The sequence below is a fragment of the Syngnathoides biaculeatus genome, chromosome 23, assembly GCF_019802595.1.
Source record: "Syngnathoides biaculeatus isolate LvHL_M chromosome 23, ASM1980259v1, whole genome shotgun sequence".
Taxonomy (NCBI): Eukaryota; Metazoa; Chordata; class Actinopteri; order Syngnathiformes; family Syngnathidae; genus Syngnathoides; species Syngnathoides biaculeatus.
The window spans coordinates 11,107,376-11,133,431 of NC_084662.1; the positions used below are offsets into that span (position 1 = coordinate 11,107,376).

Below are 26,056 nucleotides of genomic sequence, written 5' to 3' on the forward strand. Positions count from 1 at the left end.
AAAAAAATGGAAACGTGTTGGTGCCTCACTGAAACCTTTGTGATGTAATCGCCTTGAAGAAATAGAATGGAACAGTATACATAAATTACACAGACAAAGGAAAAGTTGAATTTCCCAATTGATTTTATTATAAACTGTAATGCTTTCAATATGTTACAAAATGATACAAGCTACATGTTTCCAGTGACCTATTATTTTGCTTGGGAGGTTTCACAGTACAGTTAAAAAAGAAAAGTGGACTCACAGTTCCAAGCAATTGTATCTTGTTAACCTAAAACCATAGACCAGGGCCATTGGGGTTTGAAGGTCTGCCTAATGATTAGCACGTCTGCCGCGTGTTAGGTTGTTTTGTTTATATATGCCTTGTGATTGCTGGTGACCAGTCCAGGGTGTGTAAAATGGGGGGGGGGGGGGTGTCAAGTCCAATGCAACTCTAATGGAGATAACCTGCTTAGAAAATGGATGGATCGATGAATGGAAGACATAAACATCCGTCTATCCATTTTCTCTAACCACTTAATTCTGTTCGAGGTCACGTGGAGATGGAGCCTGTCCCAGCTGACTACGTTCTGGACAACGTTTAGAAACTTAATGATTTAAATAAATTACAAAAAGTAGTTTACGAAAGCAGACGGGACACCGTTTAGTCGACTTCCTCCATTCTTGATGTGTCGTCATCACCCTCTAGAACTGGCATGTCTTCTTCCGCAGGCTGAGCGAGGTCCTCGACTGCCAAGTCGTCTTCGTCGATGCCTGGCGATGATATATGCGTGTGAAGAACTCGGGTCTCTTGGAGATACTGAACAACATATTTGAGATGGAAGAACACTCACCAAGACCCAGTTTGATCATCCTGTAGATGCGGTTGGCGTGCGTCTGAGGGTCCTCAAGTGTGAATCCAGAAGACAGCAAAGCAGTCTCGAACAGGAGGATGACCAGGTCCTTCACTGCCTTGTCGTTCTTGTCCGCCTCAGCCTTCACCCTCAAGGTCTCCACAATGGGATGCAAGGGATTGATCTCCAGGTGCTTCTTGGCCGTCATGTAGCCCATGGTAGAGTTGTCCCTCAGTGCTTGCGACTTCATGATCCTCTCCATGTTGGCTGTCCAGCCGTACGTGCTGGTTACAATGCAGCACGGTGACGATACCAGGCGGTTGGAAACCGTTACCTTCAAAGAAAAACACATTTTGTTATTGTCACAACAAAAACACAACAACAGCCAATGTAAACTGTAAATAAACCTTTTCAATCTTCTTGTCGAGGATGTCCTTCATGATCTTGCATAAGTTCTCAAATTTAGTCTTGAGCTCCTCCTGCTTCTTCTTGTCATCCTCGTCCTCTGGCAGCTCAAGGCCTTCCTTGGTGACTGAGACCAGGTTCTTGCCGTCGTATTCTTTCAGCTGCTGGACGCAGTACTCGTCGATGGGCTCGATCATGTAGATGACCTCCAGGCCGGCCTTACGGAGGCGCTCCACAAAGGCGGAGTTGGCCACCTGGTCTTTGGTTTCACCTGTCACAAGAATCAGGTGTTAAGTTTGCTTTAGATGCAATAAAAGTCTGCATATGTAGGGAAATATGGATGACAACAGTGCGAACTCAAACCTGTGATGTAGTAGATGTGTTTCTGGTTGTCCTTCATGCGTGAAACATAGTCCTTCAGAGAAACCATCTCATCTCCGGAAGCGGAAGTGTAGTATCGCAGCATCTCTGACAGTTTCTTCCGGTTCTGGGAATCTTCGTGGATGCCAAGCTAAAACATTCATGTTGGTCAGTAACATCATCTTTAGGAGCCGTTGAGGGATGTGGAGTTTGAGCTCAATTTACCTTGATGTTCTTTGAGAACTGCTCATAGCACTTCTTGTAATTGTCCTTGTCTTCAGCAAGCTCAGAGAAGAGTTCCAAGCACTTCTTGACCAGGTTCTTGCGGATGACTTTGAGGATCTTGCTCTGCTGCAGCATTTCTCTGGAGATGTTCAGGGGCAGATCCTCAGAGTCCACCACACCCTTGATGAAGTCTGAAAAGAAACAACAAAGGCCAAACTGATCAACGATGAACAAGCTGAACTAAGACACACGAGATAAAAACTTAGAAAGTGGTACTCACTGAGGTACTCTGGAATCAGCTCCTCACAGTTGTCCATGATGAAGACCCTGCGCACGTACAGCTTAATGTTGTTCCTCTTCTTTTTGTTCTCAAAGAGGTCAAATGCAGCCCTTCTGGGTACAAAGAGCAGTGCCCGGAACTCCAACTGACCTTCGACGGAGAAATGCTGCAGACAAATGAGAGAAGAAATCTCATCCTAAGATGAATCCTTTTGTAATGATCACGTTGATAAAGATCTGCACCATTTAGTTACCTTGACGGCCAGGTGGTCCTCCCAGTCATTGGTGAGACTCTTATAGAACTCGCCGTACTCTTCGTTGGTGATGTCGTCGGGATTGCGGGTCCAGATGGGCTTGGTCTTGTTCAGTTCCTCCTGGTCCATGTACTTCTCCTTGACCTTTTTCTTCCTCTTGTTCTTGCTCTCCTTGGTGTCCTCATCCTCATCGGAGCCCACATCCTCGATCTCAGGTTTGTCCTTGACCTCTGAGGCATCTTTGTCGGCATCCTCCTCTTTCTCCCCGGCCTCAAGATCTACTTCCTTCTCCCTTGTCTTCTCCACCTAGAAGATAATGGACAGTTTTAGGACGTTTTATGGTTCCATTTCAGGAAAATGAACGCATTAAAACACTCCCTTACGTAAAGTGTAATAGGATATCCAATGAACTGAGAGTGCTTCTTAACAACTTCCTTGATGCGTTTCTCCTCGCAGTATTCTGTCTGATCTTCTTTGAGGTGCAGGATCACTTTTGTGCCTCTGCCAATGGACTCTCCTGAATGTCAGCAATAGAGATAATCATTACCCTTTGAATAATCCCAATAACTGGAGAGATATATTCCATCCAGTTTCTATAGCAAATTGCATGTCACATATCACAAACATTCACACCCATTCCCACATTTTGAAAATTTCAAGTTTTCAATTTTGTGGCTTTGTAATGTAAGTGGAAGCAAGCATGGGGAGAACAGCTAAAATTCACATGGGAAGGTCGACATATTAACCTCAGAACTGCGTGCCAAATGTGCTAACCACTGCTTCCAGTAAATTGAGTAACATAATGTTGAGTCAAATTTACCAGTGTCAGGTCGGACCGTGAACGAGCCCCCGGCCGCGGACTCCCACACGTACTGCTCATCGTCATTGTGCTTGGTGATGACCGTCACCTTCTCGGCCACCAGGTAGGCAGAGTAGAAGCCCACGCCGAACTGACCGATCATTGAGATGTCAGCTCCGGCCTGCAAGGCCTCCATGAAGGCCTTGGTTCCGGACTTGGCGATGGTGCCCAGGTTGTTGATCAGGTCAGCCTTGGTCATGCCAATTCCCGTGTCGACCAGGGTGAGGGTGCGGGCGTGCAAGTCGGGCCTGACTTCGATCTTCAGCTCCTTGCAGGAGTCGAGTCTGCTGGGGTCAGTCAAGCTCTCATAGCGGATTTTATCCAAAGCCTGTCAGATGGAGTAGACCATGATCGTTAGTTTTCGTGTTAAAGCAGAGTATTTTTGGATGGTTTAGTGGTTAATGTCTTTGCACGCATTTATGACCACCGAGAATGTGAATATATTGAGAAATTTGAAGATGTCCAGCTCGCCAAAGTATTTTGAAAATATTACTTTGTACTGTGTGCGGAAAAGCACGCTTACATCAGATGAGTTGGAGATGAGCTCCCTGAGGAAGATTTCTTTGTTGGAATAAAAGGTGTTAATGATCAGGGACATGAGCTGAGCAATCTCTGCCTGGAAGGCGAAGGTCTCCATATCCTCCTCCATGGCGTGTGCGGCGTTCTCGGGCATCTATCGGAAAAGAAAAAATCTAATTAAACATCCGTTCATCTATTTTTCTAACGGATTTGGTGCATGGTTGAGCTCGATCCGATCCCAGTTGTCTTTGAGCGAGCAGCGGGGTACACCCTTAAATGGTCACCAGCCAATCACAGGGCTCCTACAAAGACGTGGACTATGGACATCCATCCAACCTTCCATTTTCTGAGCCGCTTCTCCTCACAAGGGTCACGGGGGCCCTGGAGCCTATCCTAGATATCTTCGGACAGTAGGTGGGATACACCTCAAAACCGTGAGACAGATATTCTAACAGTAGTCCTCTTTCAAATAAAACTCCTCCATGCATCCATCCATTATCAACCGCTTTTCTAGGTCGGGTCGCGGGAGAAGTAGCTTCAGCAGGGATACCCAGACTTCCCTTTCCCCAGCCACTTCTTCCAACTCTTCCTGAGGGATCCCGAGGCATTCCCAAGGCAGCTGAGAGACATAGTCTTTCCAGCGTGTCCTGGGTCATCCTCGGGGTCTCTTTCCGGTAGGACATGCCCAGAACACCTCACCAGGGAGGCGTCCGGGAGGCATCCGAATCTGATGCCCCAGCCACCTCATCTGGCTCCTCTCAATGCGGAGGAGCAGCGGCTCGACACTGAGCCCCTCCCGGATGACCGAGCTTCTCACCCTATCTCTAAGGGAGAGTCCGAACACCCAGCGGAGGAAACTCATTTCAGCCGCTTGTATTCTGGATCTTGTTCTTTCTGTCAAGACCCACAGCTCATGCCCATAGGTGAGGGTAGGAACCTAGATTGACTGGTAAAAATTGAGAGCTGGTTTTAATATTTTATTTTCTAGTGATAAAAGCCACCAGATGGCTTGAGGGAGTCGGGAGTGGGGATTAGCAGCTGCTTATGGTGGAACAGCACATGTTCATCCTGTCAATCAAACACCTTGGAACATCCCCCAATAGGTTACCGAACACGTCTGTGTTCAAGGAAGTTGACTGAAACTAAAGTTTCTGTCGATTATCGTTATCATCTAAACACAAGCAAATCTGAATCTTCTTATCCTGCTCTTTCCTCCAGCTAGAGCGGTGTCCGCCATTCCGTCCATGCTCAGGGTCACCCTCCGTGCCACGTGCTGGGCCCACGCTCCAGTGTCATTAAGATTCTTGCGGCACACTACGTCCTAATATTACGTGTCTGCATGGATTATTGTTGTCCAGGAATTGGTGCAATCCAGCAGCAGATATTTATCGGTTATTTCCCATCATAAAATGGTAAAATTTGACTATATTTCATTGAGAATTCTTGTTGAGACTTACCTTGAGTATGAAATCTGTGGTGGTTCGAGTCGGTCAATAACTTTGCGACGCGTTCAAAGTCTGAGCGAGTGCCGTGCCGCTGCTCCTTCCGGTGAGAGTCTTAGGACTCGATACGGACACCCACTACACGCCGGTGTCTTTTTATACTTCCAGCGAGGGGGGCTTCTGGAAGCTCCCATTCAGAAGGTTCCAGAAGATACGTCCACTACCGGGGGTGCGGGGTGGGGGCTTGACGAGGTGGTGGGGGTGGCGAGTGAAACGCCAGAGCCCGAAAGTTGATGTGCCCTTATAGGGCAGCAAAGTCACAAGCAGTGCTTGTCAATCAAGAACAGAGCCCTCCTGATAGCTTGTCTGGCCATTAGGCCTCAAGACCCCCCGTTGCCCCCTCCCCCTCTGCACGGCCCATTCCCACTTCCCGACCTGCAAGTCTTCACAGCTGTCTATTGCCTTTGCTGTCAGCTGCTGTGACACACTCACACACAGACCTACGGGCAGGATATTTCGTTTTCTGAAAGCGCACATTTTCATATTCAGCAAACATTTGTGCGTTGACTTTCTGGCATTTATTGAAAGCTCATCATCGATCTGAAACAGCTACAAATTTAGATCCTGGCCTAATTTGCACTCTGTGGGAAATGACACAAACGTAAACAAGAATGATTGGATTATTTTCAGTTGTGGCTCTTCCTCAACATTGTGAAAGGAAGTTTTGCAGCCAGTTCGGCCCGTTTAGCGACATACCAGGTCGGCGTTGCGACATCGGTGTCCTTGGCTGACTACTTGCGTTGAGAAAACATACAACATTATTTGATTTGAGTAAAATATATATTGTAAATATGATTTAAAAACTGCGCCACGGTGGCCTCACAGTTCTGAGGACCCGGGTTCAATCCCAGCACCGCCTGTGTGGAGTTTGCATGTTCTCCCTGTGCCTGCGTGGGTTTCCTGCCACATCCCAAAAAAATGCAACATTAATTGGACACTCTAAATTGCCCCTAGGTGTGATTGTGAGTGCGACTGTTTGTCTCGATGTGCCCTGGGATTGGCTGGCAACCAGTTCAGGGTGTACCCCACCTCCTGCCCGTTGAGAGCTGGGATAGGCTCCAGCACTCCCCGCGACCCCATGAGGATAAGCGGCTAAGAAAATGGATGGATATATTTTCAAACAGATTATTTCATTTGATGACAGAGTTAGGAATAATTAAATTGCTTGATGTTGTTCATATATATTTTATTAACTGTGGTGTCCTTCCCTTGCGAGTTTCTTTGTTTCCAGAAAAAGTCCAGTGGTGGTTTTGTCTCATCAATACGGTGTCCATTAAAAACAAAAAAATACTTCGATACTAATAATCCTCATTAAGATCGCGAGTGAACTAGAGCAAAGCCAACTGTAAAATGTCACCAATGAGTTGTACGGCACAATTAAACAAACAACTATCCAGAAACTGCCAAAAAGAGGATGTAACAATATATAAGCATCGCACAGTGAAAAGGCAGAACAATTAAATACACTGCAGAAAGTATAATACAATTACTGACCATCCACTTTTTGCCATTCATACAACTGAATAATAATTTATGTCCATCTAGGCCCAGATTCTACACTAAACTAAATTCCATGAACAATTCAGATGAGATTGTAACTTTAATATATAAAGTATATACTTTTTGTGCCTTTGTTTGTTGGGAGATTTTTCTGGTGGCAAATATGTATTTTATTTGTAGTAGTAGCCGTAGTTAGTAAGGATAAACGCTTCGACAGTACTGTAAGCATATGACACTTGCAACATTCCATGTTATGTAATTCAAATAGTAACAGGAGTAGAAAGTTCTACCAGCAGGCGGCTCGTGCAGTGTCGCAACAGAAGCCACACACTGCATATTTAAATGGTGGTGGTATTATTATTCATACATACATTATTTAAAAAAAACATAATAGAGGCCATAATTTATATCAAAAAATACAAATATGGCAACCAGTAACCACATTTTACACGTTTTGATAATGTAGGGGAAAGTGGCTCTAAAAAAAATTTCAACATATTTGTAAAACTTTTGAAATATTTCCCCTGACATTTGTTTTTGTTCATACATTTTTGCATATGTCGAATAATGTTTACACAATGAATGCTCGCAATGGTTGTATCATATATACATGTAAATACGGAATACATATCTGTACTACTTTTGACATTGATTCAAAATCAACAACAACAAAACTGTTTATCTTTCGTCTTTCGCCTCACGTGACTCGTGATGATCGCTAGTGCGCATGCCCGTCACACTCCGTCCCCGCCCCCCTGGCACCCGATTCGCACATGCGCCGTCCGCAACATCCGGGAACCCGGACAAGGATGAACGGCGACTTTCAAGATGGCGGCGGAGGGAGGAGGGAAGGAGACGAACGACATTAAAACGCAATTCACCACCCGGGAGGGGGTCTACAAACTCCTCACGCACTCCGAGTACAGCCGCCCGAACCGGGTCCCCTTCAACTCGCAGGGCTCCAACCCCGTCAGGGTCTCGTTTGTCAACGTCAACGACCAGTCGGGGAACGGCGACAGGATCTGCTTCAATGTGGGCCGGGAGCTCTACTTTTATATCTACAAAGGTGTGAGAAAGGTAAACAACGTTGACAGTAGCCGCCCCGAACGCCTTCGCCCGGAAGCAGCGGCACCGGCTCGGCGTCTCCGGTTCGGTTGGCCGGGCGTGTGTCGCAGTTTCTCCGGACGAGGCCATGTAGCGTCCGACTAATTAGCATCACCGGGCTAATATTATCGCCACATTTTTAGACCGCTTCAAGTGATTTCGCCTCTTTGGGCAACTTTCTTCCTAGTCGGGGTTATAATTTACGTGACGGCCGTGCCTCAAATGGTTTGTTTACATTTGAGATGCTTGCAGGTGCGAGATGAAAACATGGCGCAAATGCCTACAAGTCAGGTGGTCGCTACCAACTTGGCCATCAAAAGAGCGCAGTTGTTGGCTTGAGTTGACGTTTCGGTACGTTCACGGCACCAAGAGAAATCCACTCTTGAGCCCTCGAAATAAACTTTGAAAGCAACATTCCAAAATACTTAACTCGATAACTACAACCGTTATGAGCAGCAACATTAAAATTGATTGAAGTGTTTCTCGAAGTATGTGAGAGATGTTTTATTCCTCTAAAGCAGGGGTGTCAAACTCATTTTTGTTACGGTTTCCCTCAGAGGGCTGTTATGATTGTAAAAAAAATCTTTAATCACCTCATCATATTTATACATGAAACAGATTTTTTTTTTTTGGAAGAATCACAGAAGTTAGTACACAAGATTTGCCCTTCGCGGGCCACATAAAATGTGTTGGGTCAGATCTGGCCCCCGGGCCTTGAGTTTGACACCTATGCTCAAAAGTACAGTAAAGACTCTGTTCTCGAACGTCCCCGTTTTCAAACAAATCGCTTTTCGAATGAAGATTTCGTGATATTTTTTTTTGTTTCTGTTTTCGAACGGAAATCGGTACTGGAACGCACTTTTGTTATTCTGTACAACGCACACTTTTGTACACAGATGTGTCGCAGTAGTGACTGTTGTTTTTCTTCTCATCATGGGTGTGGTTGAAAAGAAATACAAAATGAAATTATCACTTTGTCTCTTTGTGCTCAAGAGTTATACAAAGCGGCAACGCACTCCCATCCTAGCGTACTCTACTATTAAAGCATACATTTTAAGCAAAAAAAATAAATAGTTCTGAAATTATTCTACTATATAAAGCATTTAAACTCTATTTATACTTTTCAGTTTATTATCAGGAAAAGCTAAAAAAATGCTTTAAAAAGCCATTTTTTTTTTAGGCTTGGAACGCATTATTTCTTTTTCTATTCATTGTAATGGCAAATGTCGATTCGGTTTTTGAACAAATCACTTTTCAAACAGTTTTCTGGAAAGAATTGTGGTCGAGAACCGAGGCATCACTGTATATTTTTGTAAGCTACTTAACATTATACTAACACTGCTCTTAGCCCATGCAGAATTTTTTAAAAACTTTTTTTTTTTGGGGGGGGGGGGATTGTGCGAAAATGGGTGTGGTTGTAAAGAAATACAAAATTAAATCATCACTTTATCATCTCTTTGTGCTTAAGAGTGATTGAAAGCCCTGGCACGGGTGCAATGATCGCATAAGGAGGCTTTCAAGACTTTTTCCATCTCCTCGAAAGTCTTCTGCTCTGGTTTTCAGGCCGCCGACCTGAGCAAGCCCATAGACAAGCGGATCTACAAAGGCACGCAGCCCACGTGCCACGACTTCAACCCGCTCACCGCCACCGGCGAGAGCGTCTCGCTGCTGGTGGGCTTCTCGGCGGGCCAGGTGCAGCTCATCGACCCCATCAAGAAGGAGACCAGCAAGCTCTTCAACGAAGAGGTGGGCTGATCAATTCATCAAACTCTCGTACTTCGGGTTTTAGACTAAACATCGGAGGATCGCCTGTCGTTTCTGTTGGGAGAAGCGAGGTCTTTGACAAGTGTTTTTCTTCACCCCCTCCCCCAGAGACTCATCGACAAGTCTCGGGTGACGTGCGTGCGATGGGTCCCCGGTTCTGAGAGCTTATTTCTGGTGGCCCATTCAAGCGGGACCATGTATCTGTACAACGTGGAGAACACGTGCGGCACGGCGGCGCCCCACTATCAGCTCCTCAAGCAGGGGGACAACTACGCCGTGCACACCTGCAAGAGCAAGTCGGGTCGCAACCCTTTACTGCGCTGGACCGTAGGCGACGGCGCGCTCAACGAGTTTGCCTTTTCCCCGGACGGTAAGTTCCTGGCGTGCGCCAGCCAGGACGGCTACCTGCGGGTGTTCGGCTTCGACGCCGCGGAGTTGCACGGCACCATGAAGAGCTACTTCGGCGGCTTGCTCTGCGTGTGCTGGAGCCCCGACGGGCGCTACATCGTGGCGGGCGGGGAGGACGACCTGGTGACCGTGTGGTCGTTCTCGGACTGCAGGGTGATCGCGCGGGGGCACGGACACAAGTCGTGGGTGAGCGTCGTGGCGTTCGACCACTGCACCACCAGCGTGGAGGAGGGCGGCGAGCCCCCCGCCGAGTTCAGCGGCAGCGACGAGGACTTTTACGAGCATATTCACTTTAGCGCGGGGAGGGACCGGGCCAACAGCGCCCACTCCCGGCTTTCCAAGAGGAACTCTACGGACAGTCGGCCAGTGAGCGTGACGTACCGATTCGGGTCCGTGGGCCAGGACACGCAGCTGTGTCTGTGGGACCTCACCGAGGACATCCTCTTCCCTCACCTCCCTTTGTCTCGCACCAGGACTCACACCAACGTCATGAATGCCTCCAGCCCCCCGGCCACCGGCGGAAACACTATTTTCACTTCCAGCGCCAACGGCAAAGACAACGTTAGCAATAGCAGCACCGGCGGCAACACGCCAAACTCCCTCCCGGGGACGCTGCCTCGCTCCAACAGCCTACCGCAATCCTCCAATCCGGCGGTGGGCGGCAGCACCCCGAACAGTCACACGGGCAGCAGCTGCAGCAGCAGCGGTAGCGCCGCCGCCACCGTCCTGCCCTCAAAGGGCGGCGGCGGCATCATGGACAGCGCCCTGATCGCCGCCGGCGTGGGCAAGTTCGCCACCCTGTCGCTGCACGAGACGCGCAAGGAGCGACCGGAGAAGGAGCACAAGCGCATGCACAGCGCCGGTCACATCGGCAGCAAGAGTGGCGAGAAACTCAGCCAGCTGGGCGCCTCGCGCTCAGCGGCGACCAAAGGCGACACCGCCAAGACGCTGGGCACGCCGCTGTGCCCCCACATGGAGGAGGTGCCGCTGCTGGAGCCGCTGGTGTGCAAGAAGATCGCCCACGAGAGACTGACGGTGTTGATCTTCCTGGAGGACTGTCTGGTCACGGCCTGCCAGGAGGGCTTCGTTTGCACCTGGGCCAGGCCCGGGAAAGCGGTGAGTACCGGACCACCTGACGTCATGATACCGTCATGCATAAACTGAGGAAGGGACTCTAGTATCAAACCGTAGACTTAGCAGTGGTCGAAGTACCTTCTTGACTCTTCTCTGGAGTGGAGACGTGCCCATCCAGTGACCGAAGGGTTGTCTGTTTGAATCCCAGCTCACACTCTCTGTTGTCCTTGGGCAGGACACTGAACCCTTAATTTGAATTTCTGTTCTCAATGGTCTGACCCAGTTAGACAAAAAATCTCTCACTATTGCCACTTCTGACAAAAGCGAGCACAACGTAATTTCTAGTATCTCTTCAGCTAGTGCGGCGATTCCCAAGCATGTTTAGATCTGATGCGAAAAATGATCCGACTTCACTTGTTTCCAAAATTAATCGTTTGAAAAAAAAAAATGTATTTCAACCCTTCCCACAGACACATTTTACCTTTTAAAACCTTAAGTATCCATTTGGGCCTCTTCTCACTCTTGCCTTTGCAGTTCTTCAGGGGCAAAGCATGCTTGACTCGCTCAGCTAGTCGCAATTTACTATAAAACAAGACAATTACCGTAATTTCTCAAGTATAATGCGTCCTTAAGTATAATACGCACCCCCAAACTTGACCGAAAAAACAAAAACAAAACCCTTCTACCAATGTACAATGCGCACCACCAATTTGCTGCGATACATATGCTCAAAACATCAGGAATGGTCCGTATTTATATTTGTATTGTTTTTCAAAAACTGTCTGTACAACAATCATTAATAATAATAACTGTACATCTGCTGATGTAGCGCTGATATACAACTCTGGACAGGCCACAGGACACGCTTGTCCTGGTCCCTGTAATTGTCAGAACAGAATCTCTCAACCAACTAAAATAAATGCTCTAGAATGGCATAACGTTTTATTAATACTATTGATAACACATATTACAGTCTTAAATAAACCAACACTGTTGAAGAAACATTTTTTTGCATTAATTAGTGCATAGTGCAGTTTATCCTATTCATTACACATCCTTGGCCAAGACTTCAAAAGAAGCATTGTCAAACTCATCATCGAGGACGATACAATGTGATTGTATTTTTTAATTTTTCATCAATACCTAAATATAATGTGCTCTATTAACTTTTTGAAAATATTTTTTGTAAAAAATTCCGCATTATTTGAGAAAATACGGTACACTTTCAACGCTGCGGCTTATGCAGCGATGCAGCTAATTTGTGCATTTTTTCCCTGACGGCCACAAGGGGGCGCTCGAGTGTGAAAAAGTAAGAGAGACAGTTGGAATATATGTGCCGAGGAAGTTACTTTTACCAGTTCGGCCCTATATGCGCTCTACTTGCGTGTTACTGCCGTGATTTTTTTACCGCTATGTTTTATCTTTTTTTTTTTTAACTGGCCCTGTTAGCGCGACTATCGTTAGCGCTGCGGAGCTAGCATCAAAGTCTGTGTGTACCGTCTTTCTTTGTAAATATCTCGCGTTTCAATGTGGGCACTTGCGGCTTTTACACAGGGGCGGCGCATGTATGTACCAAATGGTTTTTCCTTGACAAATGTACAGGGTGAGGCTGAGAACCAGGTGCGCTCTGTAGGCTGGGAATTACGGAAAACACTATATTCCAACACCAAAATAATGCGGCTAAACCATCTCATGAACTTTTGCTATTCTGGGCGGTCGGCAAGATGACGCCCGCGACGAATGAGGTATTCCAGCAGTTCGACAGAAAAACTGTCAAGCAGGTTTTTGTTTCGCAATTTGGCGCGGGGGATTACTGTAATTCGGTCCGATTCGCGTAGTTCACGGTTTTGCCTATTTTGGTCTCACACTTGGCATTTTGTCTGCTGTGTGCGTGTCTTCGCAGGGGCTGCTATCATCTCAAAACAACCCCGCCAACTCCCCCAGCGGAACCGTAGTATAGCCGTCCCACCCCGGGCCAGACGCGGTTCGCGGAAACTCGACGCCTTCAGCCCGCGGTAAAACGGGTGCTATTTGGCAAAGGATTCAGGAGCTTTAAGGTTCTTATAGGAAGGGCTGACTGGTTCGCCGTCACGCCTCCGGCCGTGTTCTCCCGTTTCTCCATTTCACGTACTGGGCCATCTTAAAGGGAACAATATTTTGGAAGCGGCTGCATATACTCTTTTTAACGGAGGTAAATACTTCCTTAAATCACACAAAGTGTATTTGCACAAATTTTGCTGCCCTTCCTCCCTGGTGGTTTTTTTTTAAATTCATAGCAGCAGAACACAAGCAGATCTCGGAAGCACTTGGCTTATCGGCACCCTTCGTCTCCCACTGGATGCTGCGATCCTGTTTTATTATTATTATTATTTAGGAAAACTCATGTTTGCACTTAACAGTTTGTTGTTCGAAGGAGAATGGATGTATTGTTTTTTGGGGAGTGTTCAATAGAATTAAGAACCTTTGTACTGATTTTTTTTTTTTTTGACATGGAACAGACTCTGTATAGTATGTAAATACTGTACGGCAATGATTCATTCATTTTGAGAAAAAAATAGCTTATTTCTAATACAGAATCTAATATTAAAGTGAATCCTGAATATGCAGATTTTTTTTCCCCTCCTTCCTCATTTCCGTTGTACAGAAAGAGAGTTCAGGTGTATTTTTTCTTAACGCAACGTTTGGTTATAATATAGAAGATGCTTTTATCTAACGGCTAGTGGCGAACGTTCGTGTTCAGCCGTCATTCCGAGCTCAGGTAAAACGTGCGCTTGCCTATCGTGTGAATTGACTCCCACCCAAGGCAACTCCTCTGTGTGAGCGGCGTGGTTATGATGATGATGATGATTATTATTTTTGAAAATAACACTGTGTTGATTCATGCTAGAGCTGGACGTTGCTCTAGGGCGTTTCTCCTCTAGCGCCCACAAGAGGAAAGACTTTGAACGGTGGCAGCCTTTTTCCTCCATGTGACGCCTATTAAACAGTTTGACTATATACACGACTCTTGTGTATTTTATTAACGAAAAAAAAAAAACCACCCAATACATTCTCATCATAAACATTAAGTGTGGTTACGATATCCAAATTATGTTGATACGTCTGCGTTAATTATGACGTCAACCAAAATTTGGGGTAAAAGCCCTTGTCGCACTCACAATTTTGGATGAGTAAATTAAGTCACAAAGGGGCGGCATGGTGGGATCAGCTGGTAAAGTGTTAGCCTCACAGTTCTGTGGTCCCAGGTTCGATCCCGACCCCGTCTGTGTGGAGTTTGTATGTTCTCTCCGTGCCTGCGTGGGTTTTCTCCGGGCACTCCGGTTTCCTCCCACATCCCAAAAACGTGCAACATTAATCGGGACACTCTAAATTGTGGCTGTTTGTCTCTATGTGCCCTGGGATTGGCTGGCAACCAGTTCAGGGTGTAACCTGCCTCCTGCCTGTTAACAGCTGGGATGGGCTCCAGCATTCCCGTGACCCTCGTGAGGATAAGTGGCGAACAAAATGGATGGATGGATGGATGGATGGGTCACAAGTTCAGTCACGGAACAAATTAATCTACATCAATGTAGCAATGTATCTTGACACTGTTAAGGATATCGTGGCAAAAGTAAGAGCGGAATAAAGACAAATTAATAAGGCCATATCGCAATCATATGTATCAAATAATAATATATAATCTGCACTGTGAATTTTCATTGTGAATACAGTATTGCTGCGCGGAACCGGATAACTCACATTTTAAGGGAGGCGAGATGTCAGGTCATGAAGTGTCATGTTAGGCCTCTTAAAAGAAAAAAAAAAAAATCATTATTCTATTATTACTGTACAGAAATTAATAGATTTAGTCTACACCTAATTAATTATAAAAATTGTCAACTATTTTGAAAAAATAAGTCAGATTTAGAGACGGACTAATTTGTAAAAATCCTCAAAATTTCAGCCTCGCAAGAGTAAATTCAGATCTCTGTCGTCCACCCATCCATTGTCTTTTGTCGCTTATCCTCACAAGGGTCGCGGGGAGTGCTGGAGCCTATCCCAGCTGTCAACGAGGAGGAGGGGGGGGTACACCCTGAACTGGTCGTCACCCAATCGCAGGGCACATCGAGGCAAACAACCAATCGCACTTACAATCACATCTTGGGGCAATTTAGAGTGTCCAATTAATTTTGCATGTTTTTGGGATGTGGGAGGAAACACGAGTGGCCACCCGGAGAAAACCCACACAGGCACGGGGAGAACACGGAAACTCCACACAGGCGAGGCCGGGATCGAACCCGGGACCTCAGAACAGTGAGGCCAACGCTTTACCAGCTGAGATTTCTGTCATCCTACATGAATTTCTGAATGTTTTTGAATAAATGGATGGATTTCTTTTTTACCAAATCAGAATAATTAAAAAAAATATTAGATGAAACAATAATTTGTTCCAGTCTACAGTACCCCAGATCTAAAATATTTACGACGGCTTCTGAACAGGCAGGTAATAAAAGCAGTTGTCCGTTTTAACGACTCACCTTTAGCGAGTGGGAGGATACAACCGCAGTGCTCGTCGTCGTCATTAAAAGCGACAAAGCGTGACACCGACTTGTGCCGATCACTGGTGAGCGCCGGTGCTTTTGACGCCATGCGCTTGAAAAACAGAAAGCACAAAATCTCATCCCGTTACATGCATGACAACAGGTTAAAAATCCAGCCATTTTCTGTGCCACATATCCTCACAAAGGTCACAGGATTAATTATTAGTGATCAAAAGGTAACCAGAGAATTTTTTTTTTTCAAAAAAATGCGGATTGAACAAATAATCCTTCATATTAATCAGTTCCCAAGAAGTCAATCTGTTTCAAGGTTGGTGACCCGTGGTCAAATATATAGTTTTTAATAATAAATAATAATACCTGACAAAGTCAACGAAGCACCTTGAATTTTCCTGGGCCAAAAATCCCAAACATTCATTTTTATTTTATTTTTTTAACAGTCAATTGAAACAGGCAATAAGAAAAGTCCCAAAAGAATTCTTTGAAAAGGGTTTCGTCTTGATAGAGGTTGCAAAAAAGACAATCATATTGACTATGTATATATTTACAGTATTTTTTCCTCTTTCGCTCTCGTACAGTGCAGATGCTTTTTTCCTTGCTCTGGTTAGGATACATTTTTTTTCCCGATAAGCTTTTTTTTCAAAAATTTAAAATTAATTAAATAAAAATTAGAAGCAGCGAGGTCTGGATACTTTTAAACCTGTGGTACTCTACTTTTTTTTTTGTAACTAGTCAGTTGTTTCCATATTCCAGTATTTTTTTAGATAGCCTCTCATCATTACGTTAGCATAGCCTGCTAATCAGCACAAGCCCGGTGTTAGCAAGGAGACGATCCGTCAAGATGTCTCCCTTTTCCACTGAGGACGATCACGGACTACCGCACGGGATGTAAATCCTGAAAACGAAAATCCACCGTCTTGAAGTGGATCTAAATGGACAGTCGGGGAATGAAACCACTCTACCGATGTCCCCAGATGGTGAGCAGAAGTGTGCTAACAGGCTAATACCTAGCGCAACGAGGACTGATTTGGACTGTGGAAACGATAACGGATCATACAGCAGTTCTTCCGAAAATTTACTGGGCGCAAAGCCCAAAGTGGAGGACACAACACCAGCAGAAGGAAGGAATCCGGCTAGCCTGCGTTTCGATGTGCCTCATCGCCGAGTGAGCGGCCATGGACGGGTCGCTACGGCAAAGAGCAAGAAAAAAATAAAGAATGTGACTCAATAGAAACCGAGACATCAGAATTCCAAATCGATTTGAGCAACTTTTAGAAGACCCTGGTCAAGAATGCTCACCCCGTCCCTCCACCACCACTGAAAGGTATGAAAGTAAAATCATACAAGAAAAAACTGGGACCCAGAATGTTCATAGTTGGTGATGGAGCTGTCCAGGATGTGAAATGCTTTTGCAGTAAGAACGCCACCAAAAGTATTGTTTTACTCGTGACAGGGTGTCTGATATCTTTCAAAATAAAGTCCTGGAGATCATTAATCTGGACCCAACTGTGCAATCTGTCATGATGCACAAAGGGGCCGTGGATGTTCTCAAGCAGCAATCAGAGCTACCGAAGCGAGATTTCATTGATCTCCTGACAAAAGAGAAATATTTAGATGCTGAAGTTTTTACAAGCGTACCTCTCCCACTTGTACTCCTTGAGTTTCATTGACAATTCCTGCGTTTTTTCAGAGCGCAGACTTCTTTACAAGGCAGATGGCTTCTGTCTAAACAGACAAAAAGTTACGTTATTGACTGCCAACATTTTTTTTACCGTATCTGTCATTCACCGTCCCGAAAAGAAAACGGTGGTAATGTTTACACAACGAAAGAACGAAATGATGCAGTGGTTACAAAACCATCAGAGGAACAAGAAATGAGGTGACAGAAGGTGCAGACAGACTCATTTGGGGCATCCAAACAAATGAGATGACCCAGGACTTTCAAATCTTCCACACCTCTCTGCTCCATTGGAGCCAAGACCAACGCAGAACTCACTCTCTACTAGCCTGAATGCAATCTTTGGTCTGAGGGATGGGGTGAAAACCACTGATAATATTGGGTGTTCAGCCCACACCACGTCAAAATGTTCCTCCCATCACCCCTCGCCCGAAACCACCGTCCACTGGAGATGCCAAAGGCCCCTCCCGCACCCATGAAGAATCGTATCTGTGAATCTGACTGATATCTGCCGGGTCTTTGCCAGAAAAACTCAGACCCATATAGAGACCAGGCATTTTTTATCCCTGTAATTACAAGGGACAAAAAAAAAAATCAAAGAGATATGGCACAAAAAAGTAGAACTACAAACACACCAGATCACTTGGTAATGAATCAATGTTGATTGACATTATAAAATATGAGCTGGATTTGTGTGTTATTAAATATGGTTAACAGAAAAAAGAAGTAATAGCATTTTAAATGAGGCAACACTACTAAATTTTAAGTGTCAAGTAGGGAAAAAAGCTATTGTTGGTACTTTTTAAGTCATTATTTCAAATGTAAAGAAATTATCCTGGGTGATTTTAGCACTATTAATTATCTGGTTTTAGCTAAAGGTGACCCAAAGGTTACTGTTTTAAGAATTTATAGACCAAGATTTTTCAGAACTGCTGCCAGTTATTTGTACTGACTACAACTATTCTGTCATAATGGGAGACTTGAACATTCATATTGACAATAAGATGGAAAAATCCCCAATAACTCTCAGCCGGACTAGACACATTTGACCTCTCTCAACATATTAAGACTCAAAGTCACATCTTAAGACTTGTTCATCTCTTTCAATTTTGAGATTCTATCAATTGACATTAAGGATTTTGGCGATTTCTGACCATTTTTGTATATTTTTTGACTTACAGATTCTTCCAAAAGTTCAGAAAACCTCAATGTCTATGCAGAAAAGGGACATAAATGAGAGTACTACCACTAAATTTATGGAGACTTTACCTGTGCCAGAAACTGTGAATGCTAAGACACTTGAACATTTGGACAATTTCACCTCGAAAATCTCAAATCCCACGAACGCTGTCGCTCCTTAAAACTAAGACCATCTTGATGTGACCTCAAACACCATGGAGGAGCACGATGACGGTCAAGCGCTCTCAATCAAATGTGGGAAAGCAGAACCCAAGTGGAGAAAAACTAAACTCCAAATTGACTTTGACCTTTACAGTGTCTTTGTAATTTTAACCAAGACACACTTTTCTGAAATCATCAGTAAGAAGTTCAACAATACTCACGCTGTTTGTTGTGGTTGACAAGCTCAACCCCCCTCCCCCCGCATCAGACTGCTCCAGAACTCATAACAGCCGATAAAGGCAATGAGTTTTCAGTTATTTTAGTGAAAAGAAAAAATACAATCCATCAGGTTAAATATCCGCACAGATCAGCAAAGCGATACAATGAGACTACATCTGAAGCCACGCAGGGAAAACTGTTACCACGTCAGAATTTGATAGCTGACCAAAAAACCGTAGTGAAAAAAAAACAGCTCAGAAGCCGAAACAATCAGTAAGGTGTCTGGACTCAATACCATCTGACTTTTTCAAAACTATAGTTAATCGAGTGTTAGGTGATTTACACCAAATAATTGCTCAATTCAGTCTGGTGAGTTTCCTAAAGTGCTTAAAGTAGCTGCTGTTAAACCGGTTCTAAAAAAAATAAAAATAGAGCACTGGACGCGCAATGGATTTCAGGTTTCAGAAATCATTACAGTACAGAATCTGCTCTTATCAAAGTGCGAAATGATATAGAATTGAATACTGACTCAGGAAAGGTGTCAATTTTGGTCTTTTGGGATTTCAGTGCGACTTTTGAAATGGTACATCATAATATACTGCTGAACAGGTTGGAAACGTGGGTAGGACTAAATAACCTGAAGTGGTTCAGGACCTACCTGGAGGAAATGAGTTACAGTACTTTCTAACCACTGGAAGTGCTCAATCTCAACACATGGGAATGACCTGTGGGGTCCCTCAAGGGTCAGTTCTTGGACCCCTCCTGTTCAGCCTGTATATGCTACTCGTGGGTCAAATTCTTCAGAGCTTTAATTTGGACTATCATAGCTATGCAGATGACATAGAGTTATATTTAGCAGTGTCTCCAGATGACTACAGTTCAATTGAGGTATGGCGTCACTGTTGGAAGCAGATAATTAGCTGGATGAGCCAAAATTTTATCTCAAGTAGACTTCTGACTGGATCCCACAAAAAGAGCATTAAACAGCTGCTGCTCGTTCAGAATGTTCGGGCTCTGACCAGAACAAAGATGCCAGAGCATATTACTCCAATTCAAAAGTCTTTACACCAGACAGCTTTAAAATCAATTTTAAAGTTCTGCGACTGGTCTATAAATCACTAAATGGTTTAGGTCCTGAATACCTGAAAGAAACGCTTACGGAATACAAAACCAGTCAGGTTCTGAGATTGACAACTCAGATCCAGGTTGAAAGGTTTTTTTCCCCTCATACATTTTAGAGTATTTCCACTTTTCAATGATATTTCTTGCACTGTACGCGGTTTTAATTGTACTTTTTATTTTTGGTCATTTAAATTTTTTTCCTCCTGTTTTACATATTTTCTTTCTTTGTATTCAAATGCTTTTAGTCATGTAAAGCACATGTATGAAACGTGCTATACAAATAAATTTACTTTGCAATAATAGCTATTAAGGTCACTGTAATCGAACATAGCTCTTGCAGAGTTCGTGGTCCCTGATATCTCCCCAGCCCCCGTTCTTCACATGTGGGGCCACCCCTCCGGCCCCGTTGGACGGCAGTCTCTTGGTAATCAGGAGGTTCTTGGGGAACAGCTGTTTGCTGCCGCTTTGCAGGACGTTCTCGATCTTGGTCTTCTGGCTCGCCGGCATGCAGGTGACCTTTTTGTGGTGCATGCCGCAGTCGCCGGCGTGGAAGATGCGGGGCGCCTCGCTCACCATTACCTTCCAGTAGGAAGGCAGGCAGGACACAGTCAGGTGCTGGAGGGACCAGTCCCAGTTGTAGTCGTCGTAGGTGCAGAATGTGTCAGTGCAGCGAAGGAGATTCTGGTAGGTGTCCCGAGTCAGGGCCATGCCCATGTTGTGCTCGGTGGACTTCCAGGCCTTCACCTCCACCTTGTTGGCTTTACTTGAGTAGCCGACGTGGCTGTAGCTGCCCAGCGACAGGATGTCGCAGTCGCGGCAGTGCTCGTGTTTGAGCGCTGACATGAGCCTCAGCATGTGGACAAAGTCCGGAGACAGGAAGTGGTCTTCCTCGATTAGAAGAACCAGACCGTTGTGTTCCTTGACGACGTGCACTCTGTCCCATATAAAGTGCAATTTCCACCACCAGTGGTGCTTGGTCTGGGAGAACTTGGCCTCGCGGTAGTGCCCGAATGAGTCTGGGTACTCTGCATTGATGCAGCCCATCTTTAAGGCTTCCTTTTTGGAAATATCCCGTGGGCAGTCCTGAGGGTCATTGCCCGGGAACTCCTGCGGGTACAGCTGGATGCTGAACGGGAAGAAAATCTGCAAGACCTGGCAGAAGTCTACCGAGTTGACTACTTTGTTAATCTCAGGGGACCAGTAGTCATGGCTGAATATCAGCAGTATGTTTTCCACGCCGTGGGCCTTGCGCAAGCTGTCCACCAGCAGCTTCAGGTAATCTGGCCGGTTGTGGACCTGGACCACCACAACCAGGTCATCTTTCTGCCGAACCCCCTTAAACTTTTCCTCGTTTCTTATCATCTGGTCAAAGTTGAGCTGGAAGACGATGCTGCGGTACATCAAAGTTGCGTTATCCGTGTCGGGCTTGGCTTCGTTTTCTCTCTCTTTCATTCTTTGTGTGTATGTCTGGTTCAGGGGCGCAACAGGAGCCCGGCTCGGGGCAGCCGTGGCTTGCGCTTGGATATGGTTGTCAAGCCGACTTCTACTGGTGCTAAACCCGCTCTCTTTCCTCACCACCTCCACCGTTTCCTTGGGGAAATGCTCGTTCTTCTTCTGCCTTCCGCTGGTCCAGAAGGCAAAGCCGCAGATGACTACCACCACGGTCAGGATCACCACTTTTCTTTTGTATATCCGGAACCTCATTGTAGGGGATCAGGCTCTCGGAGGATGGAGGGGAAGGAAAAAAAAAAAAAAAAAAAGGATCGATGCTTGTGATGGTCAAAAATTTGAAAAGAGTTGAATTGTCGGAAACATGAATCCTGCTTCACTGTTGTTGGCGGGGGGTGAATATCCCGTAAGGCATGACAGTTGCTCAGAGGCAGCGGGGTTGCACTGAACATGAATTGCCTGAATGAAAAACAAATCAAGAATTAATCAATTATCAAGTTTGTGAATTTATGTAAGGCGGCCCGGTGGATCAGCTGGTAAAGTGCTGGCTTCATATTTCTGAGGACCTGGGTTCCATCCCGGCCCCGCCTGTGTGGAGTTCGCATGTTCTCCCCGTGCCTGCGTGGGTTTCCTCCCACATCCCAAAAACATGCAACATTAATTGGACACTCTAAATTGCCCCTCGGTGTGATCGTGACTGCGATTGTTTCTCTTTGTGCCCTGCAATTGGCTGGAAACCAGTTCAGGGTGTACTCCGTCTCCTGTCTGTTGACAGCTGGGATAGGCTCCAGCACTCCCCGCGACCCTCGTGAGGACAAGTGGCAAAGAAAATGGATGGATGAATTAATTTATGTAGGCGCCACGGTGGACGGCTCCCTCACAGATCCGAGGACCTGGATTTAAATCTGGCCTCGTCCCTGTGGAGTTGTAAATTCCCCCTGTGCCTGTGTACGTTTTCTCCAGGTAGTCCCGTTTCCTCCCACATCCCTGAAAGGTTAACGGAATACTATAAATTGTGAATGTGAGGGCAAATTGTTGCTCGTTTGCATGCGCCCTGCGATTATCTGGAGACTAGTTCAGGGGGTACCGCTTCTCGTCTAAAGAGAATTGGAATATGCTCCAGCACGCTCGCGATCCTAGCAAGGATACGCACAACGGCAAATAAATGAGATTGTGAGTTTGTCTGTATGAAAATGGGGGAAAAAAATAATCAAACCCCTCAAGTTGTATAATTCGGAAATTACTGTCACACAATTTCTAGTGGTTAATATAACCATTTTGTATTGGCATAATCACTAATATCATTTTACATCTCTAAAGGACTCTGCCACCATCTGTTTTGTATCCGGCAATATGTAAAAATACCGAAAATTCCAACAGTCGCTAATCAAAACATTGCCGGCACAGTTGAAAAAGATTTTACGACGGCAACAGTTTAACTACACAGGACAGATTATTTCCTGTATGTAGACACCGCCAATCAAAATGGACGACGACCCACCTCCTGGATGTGTTCCATCAAAAGTACTTTTAGCTAATCATTGTCCCATATTCAGATTTATTAATAGTTACTCGCGGCCACATTTAGCCTGCTATCTCAGGTGTTTGCAATTGATATGATTGGTTTTTCAAGTAGGTCGTGAGATGATGGGAGTGTGACAACCTGACAAAACCTCACATCTTTTCACTTTTAATAGCCTGCGAGATGCATTTGAGTGAATTAACTAGCAATGGTTATTTTAGTTATTATATGAATGTATTAGTCATATCACAAAAATATTACCTTGTCATTTGACTACAGAAAAATGAACAAATATTTGTGATAACAGGAGATGAGATACTCATCCACGTTGCGTGGTTTAACTTCTAATCATCAAGCATTAAACATGACACTTCCTGCAGCCATCATGTTTCGTCACTCGTGATTCCAGGTTTCCACCTGACGCGCACTTTTACCTGTCTGGACGACTAAAGCAGCAGTCGAATAAAACGCGAAATAAATTCATACATATACTGTCCCATAAGCGGTCCTTAAATGTTCTTTATACCTTCGCAGAAGAGCGAACCGCAGCGCGCTAGCGCTACAAGTTAGCAACGGCTAGCAACGTACAAGCGAGCCCCAACGCTGCTCTGTAAAACAACCACCGCCCGAAAAAGACAAAATAGAACACCCGCATTCGTCGGGCCGTTTACCTTAAAGTCGAAGCGGCCCGGGGGGTTCACTTTATTTGGCAGACGTCAGTTCGGCGGAGTCCCATTTTGCGCTCCATCCCAGCCGAGGAGCTGCAAGGAAAACTCAGCTAACAGCTAACTAGCTGCTGAGGGGGGGGGGGGGGGAACACATCCAAATCGGGGTAACCCTGTCGCAATGCCTACAGCCAAACATTAGAGGGCGCTCGGGGCTCTATGATGACAGAGCTCTGTATGCAGAGGTTTGTTAGTGTTACGTGGAAAAACTACATTTGTAGGATTTTAGTAATAACGTCCCTCTGAGGGAAACAATAACGACAAATTTAATATTTATTAATAGCAAAGGTATCTAATTTAATGTAATAATCGCAGGCAGTATTAATTCACTGAAGCTAGGATCCAACATGAGTTAAATTAATTATGAACAGATCCATATATCCACTTATAGCAGGGTGTGCAGACTTGTGCAAACCACATTACTCCCTTTTTTTTAAACACCCCCTCTTGAAAATAATTCATTTTTCAGTTGACTTGTACAATTACAGGTCAGATCAATTAATCAATGGTGGGAAATGATGAGTATAAATATAAATTAAATATATAAATGTTATTTTTTCGGTGGTAAATGATTAGTATGAATATAAATTAAATATATAAAATACATTATATTTTTTTATACAACAAAAACTTGGCACGTGAACTGGATTGTTTGGGTTTTAATAAACACCCTGTATTTCAGGAATTCAGTATCATTTTTAAAATTTAATTTTCCTGATTAGAAAAATAGTAGTCCTGTTTCTCCATTTTTGTACAATACTTATATGTGATAACGGCGACAAAATGGATTAATTTAATTTCAATGCCGTATGCTCGTATTGAAATTAATTAACGTTTTCTTAATCTGTACAGGGTGTATTTGATTCTCCAGCCAGTAGATGGCGCTTCACGCTACTTCTCACCGGAAACCGGATCTAAAGTATTCATTCGCGCATGCGCAGCCCGATTTCTTCCTTTCCGACGCTCGAGCGAAAATAGGCAAGATGGGCCACCAGCAGCTCTATTGGAGTCACCCCAGAAAGTTTGGACAAGGTTCCCGATCCTGGTCAGTCTTTTCGCCGTGAAGCTTTCTGTGTATTTATGCCCCATCTGGAGTCAGTTGGCCGCGGTTCCCACTTATTTTATACGCCATAATTTAACTAGCAAACGCGCACCTCATGGAGGCGAATATGGCGGCGAGTTCACGCCGGATGCTAACGGCTAGCACAGATTTGCATCTCGTTTATTACATCATATAACTACAGAGGTGGTAAAAGTTCTTGCACTTCTATTAACTCGGAATGCAGATACTTATTAAAATGTGCACAAGGAAAATAATCATATTTTGACTCGTTATAGTATTGCATTACTGGCACATTACCCATTTTGACAACTAGGCACAAACAAAATCTAAACATAAATTTTCCTCATTAACTTGTAAAGTACTCTTGCCGTCAAAAAGTGTCATAGGTTTTATATCTTCTACTTCGAAATACAACATGAAAACGTGCTAATATTTGGAATAAAATAGATTTTGCGTGTTTTTCCCCTCAGAATCGAATCAGAATTTTGACAACATAAGGAGTAGGAAGTACAGATGTTTTCAAAAGCTGGGTGTAAAAGTAAATGGTAGTTACTGTAATGTAATATTACTTTTATACTGCTGCAGGACTAAATGCACAACTAATTTGAATAAATTATGCTAAAGTTGTCTACTTTTTCATCTTAATTTTACATTTTGTGTTCCAACAGCCGAGTTTGTTCCAACAAACACGGTCTGATCCGTAAATACGGACTCAACATGTGTCGCCAGTGCTTCCGGCAATACGCCAAGGACATCGGCTTCGTCAAGGCAAGTGGCGTCCCCGCCCGTACCCCGATTGCTTTTATTTACCCCAATTTATTCCGAATGCCAATGCACCTGAACGCAACTCTCACACGCGTGAGCGCTTTTCTGTCTCGCGCTTACATCTGTTTTCCTCCTCCACAGATGGATTAGATGTCACGTGGAAAGATGCCTGCCAAATGTTACCCGGAAGGGTGAATAATCCCACGTGCACACTGCAAATAAATGTTTTTCCGCCCCCCCCCAATCGGAATGCTTTGTTGTGTTCACTGATATTAATGATGTTTGTTAAGGTCACAACAATGGATAAAGTTGTCAGAAATTCACCCTTTACAAAGATAGTCATGGTCTTTTTTTTTCTTTTTTTTTAATGTTTACATGTGCTTTATAATGAAGTGTTCTTTTTCCTTTCAAGTATTCCACACCTGGGTGGCACGATGAAAAAACTGTAAAGTCTTAGCCTCACAGTTCTGAGGTCAAGGGTTTGATCCCGGCTGTGTGGAGTTTGCATGTTTTCCCCGTGCACCGGTTTCCTCTCACATCCCAAAAAC

At 44.7% G+C, this 26,056-nt stretch overlaps 4 protein-coding genes across 12 annotated transcripts; 2 read left to right on the forward strand and 2 right to left on the reverse strand.

The window, feature by feature from the left end:
• Positions 1-120: 120 nt before the first annotated feature.
• On the reverse strand, positions 121-23,750 carry LOC133497033 (heat shock protein HSP 90-alpha 1). 8 transcript variants are annotated; one of them, XM_061813204.1, is made up of 14 exons: positions 23,627-23,750; positions 15,604-15,718; positions 14,825-14,872; positions 11,568-11,668; positions 3,739-3,888; positions 3,177-3,543; positions 2,740-2,873; positions 2,357-2,662; positions 2,104-2,269; positions 1,824-2,014; positions 1,602-1,749; positions 1,241-1,509; positions 834-1,167; positions 121-753 (listed from the first exon to the last, which is right to left on the reverse strand). In XM_061813204.1, exons 5-14 carry the CDS (start codon positions 3,886-3,888, stop codon positions 644-646), a joined length of 2,175 nt encoding a protein of 724 aa, XP_061669188.1. In that variant the 5' UTR covers positions 11,568-11,668; positions 14,825-14,872; positions 15,604-15,718; positions 23,627-23,750; the 3' UTR covers positions 121-643. The 8 variants fall into 8 exon arrangements, with proteins under 8 accessions (XP_061669188.1, XP_061669186.1, XP_061669185.1 ...); XM_061813202.1 differs by lacking the exon at positions 14,825-14,872; XM_061813201.1 differs by lacking the exon at positions 11,568-11,668.
• On the forward strand, positions 6,883-14,083 carry wdr20b (WD repeat domain 20b). The gene is made up of 4 exons (XM_061813205.1): positions 6,883-7,813; positions 9,404-9,586; positions 9,713-11,128; positions 12,990-14,083. Exons 1-4 carry the CDS (start codon positions 7,565-7,567, stop codon positions 13,044-13,046), a joined length of 1,905 nt encoding a protein of 634 aa, XP_061669189.1. The 5' UTR covers positions 6,883-7,564; the 3' UTR covers positions 13,047-14,083.
• Positions 20,136-23,716, reverse strand: mgat2 (alpha-1,6-mannosyl-glycoprotein 2-beta-N-acetylglucosaminyltransferase). 2 transcript variants are annotated; one of them, XM_061813206.1, is made up of 2 exons: positions 23,627-23,716; positions 20,136-21,892 (listed from the first exon to the last, which is right to left on the reverse strand). In XM_061813206.1, the coding sequence occupies exon 2, from the start codon at positions 21,686-21,688 to the stop codon at positions 20,297-20,299; it is 1,392 nt and encodes a 463-aa protein (XP_061669190.1). In that variant the 5' UTR covers positions 21,689-21,892; positions 23,627-23,716; the 3' UTR covers positions 20,136-20,296. The 2 variants fall into 2 exon arrangements, with proteins under 2 accessions (XP_061669190.1, XP_061669191.1); XM_061813207.1 differs by lacking the exon at positions 23,627-23,716 and adding an exon at positions 23,482-23,615.
• Positions 23,751-24,570: 820 nt separating the features above from the next.
• Positions 24,571-25,831, forward strand: rps29 (ribosomal protein S29). Its single transcript, XM_061812259.1, has 3 exons — positions 24,571-24,725; positions 25,412-25,511; positions 25,650-25,831. Exons 1-3 carry the CDS (start codon positions 24,664-24,666, stop codon positions 25,656-25,658), a joined length of 171 nt encoding a protein of 56 aa, XP_061668243.1. The 5' UTR covers positions 24,571-24,663; the 3' UTR covers positions 25,659-25,831.
• The last annotated feature ends 225 nt before the right edge of the window (positions 25,832-26,056 follow it).

What these genes read in the sequence shown, in the direction of transcription:
- wdr20b (XM_061813205.1), top strand. Translation starts at nt 7,565, where the DNA reads ATGGCGGCGGAGGGAGGAGGGAAGGAGACGAACGACATTAAAACGCAA. An exon ending in TCTACAAAGGTGTGAGAAAG is followed by an intron (nt 7,814 to 9,403) that starts GTAAACAACGTT and finishes TCTGGTTTTCAG; the next exon opens with GCCGCCGACCTGAGCAAGCC. An exon ending in GGGCCAGGCCCGGGAAAGCG is followed by an intron (nt 11,129 to 12,989) that starts GTGAGTACCGGA and finishes GTGTCTTCGCAG; the next exon opens with GGGCTGCTATCATCTCAAAA.
- mgat2 (XM_061813206.1), bottom strand. Translation starts at nt 21,688, where the DNA reads ATGAGGTTCCGGATATACAAAAGAAAAGTGGTGATCCTGACCGTGGTG.
- LOC133497033 (XM_061813196.1), bottom strand. Translation starts at nt 17,291, where the DNA reads ATGAAACTCAAGGAGTACAAGTGGGAGAG. An exon ending in GATATCCTATTACACTTTAC is followed by an intron (nt 2,663 to 2,739) that starts GTAAGGGAGTGT and finishes ATTATCTTCTAG; the next exon opens with GTGGAGAAGACAAGGGAGAA. An exon ending in AGTTCTCAAAGAACATCAAG is followed by an intron (nt 1,750 to 1,823) that starts GTAAATTGAGCT and finishes TGAATGTTTTAG; the next exon opens with CTTGGCATCCACGAAGATTC.
- rps29 (XM_061812259.1), top strand. Translation starts at nt 24,664, where the DNA reads ATGGGCCACCAGCAGCTCTATTGGAGTCACCCCAGAAAGTTTGGACAA. An exon ending in GGACAAGGTTCCCGATCCTG is followed by an intron (nt 24,726 to 25,411) that starts GTCAGTCTTTTC and finishes GTGTTCCAACAG; the next exon opens with CCGAGTTTGTTCCAACAAAC.